At 48.1% G+C, this 10247-nt stretch overlaps 1 protein-coding gene across 1 annotated transcript; it reads right to left on the reverse strand.

Moving 5' to 3' along the window:
- Nucleotides 1-412: 412 nt before the first annotated feature.
- On the reverse strand, nt 413-3287 carry ap5s1 (adaptor related protein complex 5 subunit sigma 1). The gene is made up of 2 exons (XM_052042484.1): nt 3044-3287; nt 413-1861 (listed from the first exon to the last, which is right to left on the reverse strand). The coding sequence occupies exons 1-2, from the start codon at nt 3238-3240 to the stop codon at nt 1435-1437; spliced, it is 624 nt and encodes a 207-aa protein (XP_051898444.1). The 5' UTR covers nt 3241-3287; the 3' UTR covers nt 413-1434.
- Nucleotides 3288-10247: the final 6960 nt, after the last annotated feature.

Genomic DNA, 10247 nt, shown 5'->3' on the forward strand with positions numbered 1-10247 from the left:
ACCCCTCAGCCTCCAATGCTCCAGGGAAAAAAGTTCCAGTCTACCCAGCCTCTCCTTATAACTCAAGCCCTCCAGTCCTGGTAACAGCCTTGTGAATCCTTTCTGCATCCTTTCCAGCTTCATGACATCTTTCCTATAGCTGGGTGACCAGAACTGCGCACAATGCTCCAAGTGTGGTCTCACCAACGACAAAAACAGATGTAACATGACGTCCCAACTTTTGTACTCAGTGCCCTGACTGATGAAGGCAAGTGCGCCAAATGCCTTCTTCACCACTCTGTCTACCTATGCTAGCATTTTCAGGAAACTATGTAACTGCACCCCTAGGTTTCTCTGCTTTACAACACTCTTCAGGGCCCTACCATTTACTGTTTAATTGTGACTTTTTTTTAAGAAAAAGTACCCATTAAATAATTCATAATTCTTCTGAATTTTTATTTGACTTTGCATTGATTTAGTCATGACCTTGCAAAAATGAATTAACAAACTTCTGTTTCTTACACTGTTATCTGACTATGCAGATAAAATATTACATCTGTTAGTATTTTTCACTGACAAAAATGAGAAGACTTGTATTTCTGTGGCACCAGTTACAGCCACAGGACATCCCAAAGTGTTTTACAACCAATAAAGCAATTCAGAAGTGTGGTCACTGTTCTAAGAAGGGCAGCAGCCAATTTGCACAGTAGACTCTCACACACTAAGAGAAAGTCATTGGCCATTACAGTGGAAATCATCCGTTCATTTCTTGAAAACATCATGGGATCTTTTACATCCACCTAACAGGACAGATGCAAGCAACAAACAAGATGCTGGAGGAACACAGTGGGTCAGGCAGCATCTGTGGAAGGAAATGGACAGTCGCCGTTTTGGGGCAAGACCCTTCATCTGGACTGGATGAGACCTCGGTTTAACATTTTATCTGAACGACAAGGAGCCTGAATGCTTGCACTGAGCATCCCAGAGCAGAACACAGCCTGCTTAATCTCCCAGACCAGAATGTTTTTGTACTTTATATGGGGCTCCTATCACTACACATTGATTGGAATCATGTGCAATGTGTGATTATTGGATTGGAACAGGATGTGGCAGGGATCTGATGTGTCTTCCTGTACCGTACATCTTGTCCACATTCAAAATGAAAGAGCAACTGATTAGGCGATCTGTATGCCAGAAAAGCCCAGCACATTCAACAGAGTGGGAGAGCAAGTTGAAGAGTTTAAATAAAATAGCTGTCAGGAAAGTGAAAGCTTTGCAATTCAACACCTGAAGGCATCAGCAGATAAAAAACACTGGATATATTTAGCAGGTCAGGTAGCATCTAGGGTCAGAGAAACAATAACATTTCAGGTTGAAGAGATTTCATCTAAGAATAAACCTAAACACTGGTTCTCTCTGAACTGCTGAGTATTTCCAGCAATTGCTGCTTAGGTCTTATTTGAACATGGAAGCATTGAGTTCTTTCTCCAAACTCTGAATAAAACAACAGTTAAGAAACATCAGCTGACCATGAGGTAAGAACGTGTTGAGGATCGCCTCAATTCTATCTGTCTTCAGTACAACGTCATTGCTTTGGATGAGCAGTTTTAGATGTTCCTTAAAATACTTGACCAACAATCGCAGGGTGTTTTCTGCCAGCATAAGGTTCTCGTTTGTATCACAGATCAGGGCAAAGCCCAGCGAGAGGACTCCCATCCACACAACTATTGCTTCTTCAGTGAAGATCTCGGCAGCGGAGAGCCGAAACACACCCAAATCCGGCTCCAGAGACCCAATGGGTTCCTCGCCTATTGCAGCCCCCGAGTCATACAGTGGCTTATCTGCTGCCTGGCGAGCCAAAACACAGGAGGAAGACACTTGCCTGCAATCAAAAGCCACAGTGAGCTCTCACTCATTCTGCACTGACTTTATCCTACTGCATACTGTCTACATTTCACCGCCACTTATACCATCTGCTGACCCTCCTTCAGCTATGGAGGTCAAGCACCACATTTCAACAAGAGGTGTCAATACCCCTCTCCATATCACTTCTTCCTCCGCCATGCTTCATCCGGAGGTCTGAATCACATCGCTCCCTTTCCCCAACAAAGCATCGCACTCATTGTAACTTTCCCTCCTCCCACTCACACCCCCCACTCATTCTTCCAGAATTCGAACCCCAGTAGTCACTCCCAGTCCTCGTCCTGCCACTCACTCCCGCTCCCGTCGCCACCTATAACTGACCCTCCTACCCTCTTTACTCACCTCTGCCTGCCATCACCACAGCTACTCACCACTCTATTACTTGTCCGCAATACCCTGAAACTCATCACCCACCCCAGCTACTTGCCCACCTCCCTTGCCACTCGCTCCAACCACCTTCAACACTCTCTCCCCCACGCTTCCCTTCTCTCCCCTCCCTCCCCTTCTCCCCTTCCCTCTTCCTCTCCCCACCCCCTCCCTCACCCTCTCTCCACCCCCTCCCTCACTCGCCCTCCACCACCCCTCCCCTCCACCCCCTCCCTCTCCACCCCCTCCCTCCCTCGCCCTCCACCCCTCCCCACCCACCCCCTCCCTCCCTCTCCACCCGCTCCCTCCCTCGCCCTCCACCCCCCCTCCCCTCCCTCCACCCACCCCCTCCCTCTCCTCCACCCCCTCCCCACCCACCCCCTCCCTCGCCCTCCACCCCCCTCCCTCCCCCCTCCACCCGCTCCCTCCCTCGCCCTCCACCCCCTCCCTCCACCCGCTCCCTCCCTCGCCCTCCACCCCCTCCCTCCCTCTCCACACCCCCCCCCTCCACCCCCTCCCCACCCACCCCCTCCCTCGCCCTCCACCCCCTCCCTCCCTCGCCCTCCACCCCTCCCTCCCTCGCCCTCCACCCCCTCCCTCCCTCTCCACCCGCCCCTCCCTCGCCCTCCGCCCCCTCCCTCCCTCGCCCTCCACCCCCTCGCCCTCTCCCCTTCCCCCTCCACCTCCACCTCCACCCCCACCCTCTGCCCTCCACCTCCTCCTCCTCCCCCCCGCTCACTCTCTCTTCCTCCCCCGCCCCCGGCCTCTCCCCCACCTGGCGACGGCTGTCAGCTGCTCCTTCTCCCGCAGCCTGCTGCGCTGCAGGCCGAGGCCGACCTGGTCGGGGGCGGGGGCGGAGGCAGGGTCCGGGGCTTCCCTCTCCCCCGGCGACCCCTCGGCCGCGAACAGCCGCGAGTAGAGGACCCGGCTCCGCCCGCGGCCCAGCGTCAGCAGCACGAAGCCCCGCACCATGGCAACCGCACGGCAGCCGCAGCGCCCCGCCAGAACACGGCGCGCACGGACACTGACGTCAAATAACGAACCACAGAAAGACTACGTTACCCAGGGTGCTGCGCGGGCGCGGCGTCGCCTGCTGTTGACGGCATCGGTCTGAGGGCCGCGCCCTCTTTGGCGAGGGTTCGATCCCCACCGCAGCCGACCGAGTGTGCGACCTGCACCAGTACTGCAGCGCGGTTCTGAGGCGCTGCCTTACAGATTCAATGTCAACAACTTGTTTGTTGGCTGTTTTGGTTTATTTGTAAGTTCAGTTAAGTAAACTTGGAATAAACAAAATCTAACATTTTTCAGAGAGGCAAAACTGTTGTCCTGACGGAACTGGAATTAGTTTATTATTGTCACTTGTACCGAGGTACAGTGAAAAACTCGTCTTGCATATTGTTCATGCAGATCAATTCATTACACAGTGCATTGAGGTAGTACAGGGTAAAACAATACAGAATGCAGAGTAAAGTGTCACAGCTACAGAGAGTGCAGTGCAGGTAGACAATAAAGTGCAAGGTCATAACAAGGTAGATTGTGAGGTCAAGAGTCCATCTTATTGTACTAGGGAACCGTTCAATAGTCTTATAACAGCGGGATAGAAGCTGTCCCTGAGCCTGGTGGTACATGCTTTCAGGCTTTTGTATCTTCTGCTTGATGGGAGGGGGGAGAAGAGAGAATGGCCGGGGTGGGTGGGGTCTTTCATTATGCTGGCTGCTTTACCAAGGCAGCGAGAGGTATAGACAGAGTCCATGGAGGGGAGGCTGGTATCCGTGATGTGCTGGGCTGTGTCCACAACTCTCTGCAGTTTCTTATGGTCCTGGGCAGAGCAGTCGCCGTACCAAGCCGTGATGCATCCAGATAGGATGCTTTCTATGGTGCGTCGATAAAAGTTGGTGAGTATTAAAGGGGTCATGCCAAATTTCTTTAGCCTCCTGAGGAAGTAGAGGCACTGGTGAGCTTTTGGCTGTGGCGTCTACATGGTTGGACCAGGACAGGCTATTGGTGATGTTCACTCCTAGGAACTTAAAGCTCTCACCCTCTCAACCTCAGTCGAGGGAGAAGACAGAAGCATGTGTACCACCACCACCCCCCCCCTTCCTGAAGTCAATGACCAGCTTTGTTTTGCTGACATTGAGAGAAAGATTATTGTCATGACACCATGTTACTAAGTTCTTTTATCTCCTTCCTGTAGTCCGACTCATTGTTATTTGAGATACAGTGGTATCATCTGCAAACTTGTAGATGGAATTAGAGCAGAATGTAGCCACGCGTATGTGTGTATAAGGAGTGGAGTAGAGTGGGGGGCTGATGACACAGCCTTATGGAGCACCAGTGTTGAGAATCATCGTGCTGGAGGTGTTGCTGCCTATCCTCACTGATTGCGGTCTGTTGGTCAGGATGTCAAGGATCCAGTTGCAGATGGAGGTGTTGAGTCCCAGGTCTTGGTGCTTGGTGATTAGTTTACTTGGAATTATATTATTGAAGGCAGAGCTGTAGTCAATAAACAATATTGCCCACAAGTGGCTCCAGACTCTCAGTAATGTGATTATCTCTTAACTGTTCTCTGAAATGAAGTCACTCTATTCATGGATGTTCAGAATGGACCTTACCAGTATGGCCATAATCCTGTGATTATATTAAAAATATATTTTCTCATTTTCTGAAAGAGTTATCTGTGTGAAGTTGTGGTACAAATAAATTCTTCATTTTCCTTTCCTTCAGCTTGAAGTTAAGGATGACTTGCTCCAATTATATATGTCCAGAGGTAATTGATAAGGACAATGTGGGATCCTCAGTCTGCTGCAGGTTGGGCAGGAGATGCTGGACAGAGTACTACCTCGGCTATTTTCTCATGGTCTTCTGTTAGAGAGACACGGTGCTTTTCCAAATATGCCTTCTCCTTTTTGATTGGTCACAAACCAGGGCCCTGGAGTCCTTCTTGGGGTGGCAGTTCTGTTGCAGTCCCCTTTTTTAGGGTCAGGCTTATGGAGATGACAAACTGGAGTAGAATGCAGTCAGTAGAGCAGTAAGTGACACCCGTCACGGCACTGGTGTTGCAGACATCCTTACAGACTCTCACACAGACAACAAGGTGCAAATGCCCAGATGAAGGATCTTGAACCAAAACGGTGATTGTCAATTTCCTTCTACAGATGCTGCCTGACCCACTGAGTTCTTCCAGCTCTCCATGGCCTGCTAAAACAGGCCCTATCTCTTTCTCTACCACACCTCCAGGCCTGGCTCTCCATGACCTTCCAAAAATGACCTGCCCATCACCTCCCTCTGGTTCCCCATCTCCTTCCCTTTATTCCATGGTCTACTGTCCGTGATTCCGTCTTCTTCAGCCCTCTGCCTCTTCGACCTATCACCTCCCTTTCATCCCCCTCCCCCTCTCACCTGGACTCACCTATCACCTGCCAGCTTGTGCTCCTCCCCCTCCCTATTATTCTGGCTTCTGCCCTCTTCCTTTCCAGTCCTGATGATCTCGACCTGAAAAGTTGACCGTTTATTTCCCTCCATAGATGCTGCCTGACCTGCTGAGTTCCTCCAGCTTCTTGTGTGTTGCTCCAGATTCCAGCATCTGCAGTCTCTTCTGTCTCCAAACAACCAGGTTGAGGGAGTTGCAACAGGTTTGGAGTTTAAAAAAGTTCTGTTACAATGCTACAAGGGTGTTGGTGAGGTCACACCCGGAAAACTGCTCACAGTTTTGGTCCCCTTACCTGAGAAAGGATATAGTAACTGGGAGTTAGTCCAAAAGAGACTCACCAAACTAATTCCTGGGATGAAAGGTCTGACCTATCAAGAGAGGCTTAACGGGTTGGGTCTGTATTTATTGGAGTTAAGAAATAATGAAGGGTGGAACATATAAGATCCTAAGGAGGCTCGACAGGGTAGATATTGAGATGTTTTCACCAGTGAGAGAATCTTAAACAAGGGACATAGTTTCAAGTTAAGGGGATGATCATTTAATACTGAGGCATATAGAAGTTCTCACAGAGGGTAGTGAATAGAGTAATAGAGCAATACAGCACAGATACAGGCCCTTCAGCCCAACTAGTCCATGCTACCCACCCAGCTAGTCCCAATTTTCTGTGTTCGGCCCATATAGCCCTGCCCCTCCATGTACCTATCCAAGTGCTTCTCAAATTATACTATTGTACCTGCCTCAACCACTTCCTCTGGCTGCTCATTCCATATACTCACCACCCTCTGCATGAAGAAGTTGTCACTCGGGTCCCTTTTAAGTCCTTCCCCTCTCACCCTAAACCTGTGCCCCCTAGTTTTGGATTCCCCTACCCTGGGGAAAAGACTGTTACCGTCCACCTTATCTATGCCTCTCATAATTTTAAACACTTCTATAAAGTCGCCTCTCAGTCTCCTATGTTCCACGGAATAAAGACCTAGCCTGGCCATCCTCTCTCTGTAATCAGGCCCTCTAGTCCAGGCAACATCCTCGTAAAGCTGTTCTGCACTCTTTTCAGTTTAACCACGTCTTTCCTATGACGATGTGACCAAAACTGTGCACAGGACTCCAAGTGCGGCCTCACCAGCGACTTACACAACTGCAACTTTTTATCCCAACTCCTCTACTCAATGCCCTGACTGATGAAGGCCAGCATGCCAAACACCTTTCTCACCACCCTGTCTACCTGTGACACCGCTTTCAACGAATCTCTGGAATTCTTTACCTCAGAGGGTTGAGGAGGCCAGATCATTAGAGTATTTATTGTAGGAGTTACATAAACTTTTGAAAGATTGGGGAATTGAGGGCTATGGGGAACTGGCATGGAGGAGGAGTGTAGGCCTGGGGTAGATCAGCCATGATCATATTGAATGGTGGGGCAGGCTTGAGGAGCGAGGTAGCTTTTTTGTTCCGCTCCTACTATCTTGTGTTATTGTGCCTTCTACTTATATCCTTTGACAAAACAATGTACTCGTTATGACAAGAGCATGATCCACTTGGAGGAAGATTCCATTGGAATTAGCTTTCCTTACTCCTTCCCTGCCAATCACACGTTTCCAGAGGTTTGTGTCCTTCTTAAGTCTGGTGTTGAAATCAGTACACGTTGGTCACAAGCTTCCAAGCACAAAAGTAAACGTCCACCATCACCCTCTGCATATTACCAAGTCAATCTAATTTACTAAATTTTCCTAAATCCCAGGGACTCTAACCTTTTGGGCCTGTTTCTCATACTTTCATTCTGATTAAGTCCTGCCATTTTATGTGTGAATTAATGCTGTCCCTTGTAATAACTTTCCTACCATTGACATTGGAGTATTGGTATTGGTTTATTATTGTCACTTGTACTGAGGTACAGTGAAAAACTTGCCTTGCATACCGATTGTACAGATCAATTCATTACACAGTGCAGTTACATTGAGTTAGGACTGAGTGCATTGAGGTAGTACAGGTAAAAACAATAACAGTACAGAGTAAAGTGTCACAGCTACAGAGAAAGTGCAGTGCAGATATGTAGGCAAATCACAGAGAGGGTAAGAACAATAGGTTTATTATAAACTATTTCAAATGGAATGACCTTAGTGTAAAAGGCTGAGTTTGGAAGAGTGGAATTTTTGAAGTGCTTCCAGGAGAGCTTTTTGAGCCAATATTAGACAAGGTGCAGTATCAGACCTAATCTGTAGCTGGGCAAGTGGCTGGAGTGTCAGTGGGAGAGGATTTTTGGAAATAGTAGTCAGAACTGTGAGTTTCAAGATGGTTATGGAAAGGGACAAGGTTGGAGGGAGGGCTGATTTCAATACAGAAACTATGTAAGTAGATTGGGAGCACTACTTGCATCAAAGTCCACATCCAACAAGTGAAGGTTCTTCAGAAATGAAATAGTGAGAGTTTAGGGCCAACATTTGCAAATGGGTGAGGGCTAAGGAAGGCAAGTCCAAGGAACTCTGGAAGAACAGTTTGCAAGTTTTCCACTGACCTAGGTACACGTGACAATAACCAATTCCAATTACTACAGTAGTGGATTCCATGATATTGCAAAGCCACTTCTTATTTTACATCCCTCCCCATCATGCCAGATGATTCCTTCACCACTGAGTTGCCAGTTCTACCCTTTATTCAACCACGAGTCAGTGATACCAACAATATCATATTCCCAGATGTTTTCTCTACAAGAGGACATCTTCACATGCATTTGTTAAGACCCCTTAGGATCTTACATCAGGTTCACTCATTATAAACTCTAGCAGATGCAAGTTGGTCTGTCTAACCATTAACAGACAAAATGAGGGCGTATTGAAATTGAGTCAGATGCTGGAAATACTCAGCAGGTCAGGCAGCATCTGTGGAGAGAGAAACAGTTAACGTTTCACACGAGGGGGCCTTCACAGAGCTATGCAGCATGGAAACAGGTGCTTCTGCTTGATGCATACTTGCCAGCTGAGATGCCAGTCTGTACTGATCCCATTTACCTGCATCTGGCCCACATCCCTCTAAACCTTCCCTGTCCGTGAACCTGTCCAAATGCTTTTTGGACATTGTAGTTGTACCTGCCTCTACGACTTCCTCCGGCGGCTCGTTCCACACACCCATCACCCTCTGCGTGGAAAACCTGCCCCTCAGGACTCCTTTGGATCTTTCCCCTCTCATCTTAAATCTATGACCTCTTGTTTTGGACTCCCCTACCCCAGAGAAGACTGACCATCTACCCTACCTTTATCCAGGCATGGTAGTGTAACGGTTAGCGCCAGCGACCTGGGTTCAATCCCAGCCACTGTCTGAAAGGAGTTTGTACGTTCTCCCTGTGTCTGCGTGGGTTTCCTCCGGGTGCTCCAGTTTCCTCCCACATTCCAAAGACATACAGGTTAGGAAGTTGTGGGCATGCTATGTTGGTGCCAGAAGCATGGTGACACTTGCAGGCTGCCCCCAGAACACTCGAGGCAAAGACGCATTTCACCGTGTGTTTCGATATACATGTGACTAATATATAAATATATTGTATCTTGAAGAGTCAAGCCAATGTTTCCCTCAAAGATCATTTTTACATTGCAGAAGATTGCCATGTAAAACCAGATCTCCATGTTTTCCAAACAACTGCAAATCACAAGTACCTTGTTGACCGTAAAGCAAGACAGAACATTATAAGGTGACTAAAGTCACTAAATGAGTGAGAATTCCTTCTGATGTGAAGAGCTTTTCAAAGTATGTACTATGTTAGGGGAACTGTGTGATTACCAGCACTTCATTTGCTCTGGCCTTAGGCAGCTGTACTTGTGTGGAACCATGCTTTACAATTTCTCGGTATCATTAATGGGAAGGATGTCTGTCTGTCAGGCAAGTGACTGAGATTCGATATCTCCAAAAAAAATGGAACTGCTTTCTACATTGAGAGCCATCTCCAATGAAGACATGTTGATAATAAAATTCACCAGTGCTTTCCATGTGCAAGGACAGCCTTCGACTGTCTGATGATAATGGTTTGAAGATCGAGACCTCAAACATGACACAATCTTGTGGTCTAGCAGACAGCACTCTTCCATCCAGTCTGAGACAATGGACTACCTGAAGCAAGAGAGGTACCACTGACAGGAGAGGCCAATGCAGACTCCTTAATTAGCCTTGGTAAACTCTGTTGGGTGGACCATGTTGTTTGTTTGCTTGATGCCAAGCACTCCATTTCAAACTCCATCTCATAACAAGAGATCACCAGGTGGACAGAGGAAACATTTCAAGGATATTCTCAAATGTTCAAAATGATAAAAGGATAGCACTAACAAACTTGAGTCCATGGAGCAAGTGTAAATTGCTGAAGGAGCATTCCACCTCAAACACCTCTGCCCCAAACCACTGGAGGAACTCAGCAGGTCAGGCAACATCTATGGAAGGAAATGGACAGTCAACATTTCGGGTCAAGACCCTTCATTTGGGCCTTGTGCCCCACCTTGTGGCAAAGTCTGGCTCCCACATCAGCCACCTCAGAACCTGCAGAACTGTGTTGGAAGCAGCTCTTCTGTGTTAT

The sequence above is a fragment of the Pristis pectinata genome, chromosome 2 (assembly GCF_009764475.1).
Source record: "Pristis pectinata isolate sPriPec2 chromosome 2, sPriPec2.1.pri, whole genome shotgun sequence".
Classification (NCBI taxonomy): Eukaryota; Metazoa; Chordata; class Chondrichthyes; order Rhinopristiformes; family Pristidae; genus Pristis; species Pristis pectinata.

Excerpts from the sequence above, each read along its gene's own strand:
- ap5s1 (XM_052042484.1), bottom strand. The coding sequence starts at position 3,240 with ATGGTGCGGGGCTTCGTGCTGCTGACGCTGGGCCGCGGGCGGAGCCGG. Across the intron at positions 1,862-3,043 it reads CAGCTGACAGCCGTCGCCAG|GCAAGTGTCTTCCTCCTGTG; the intron begins GTGGGGGAGAGG and ends TTTTGATTGCAG.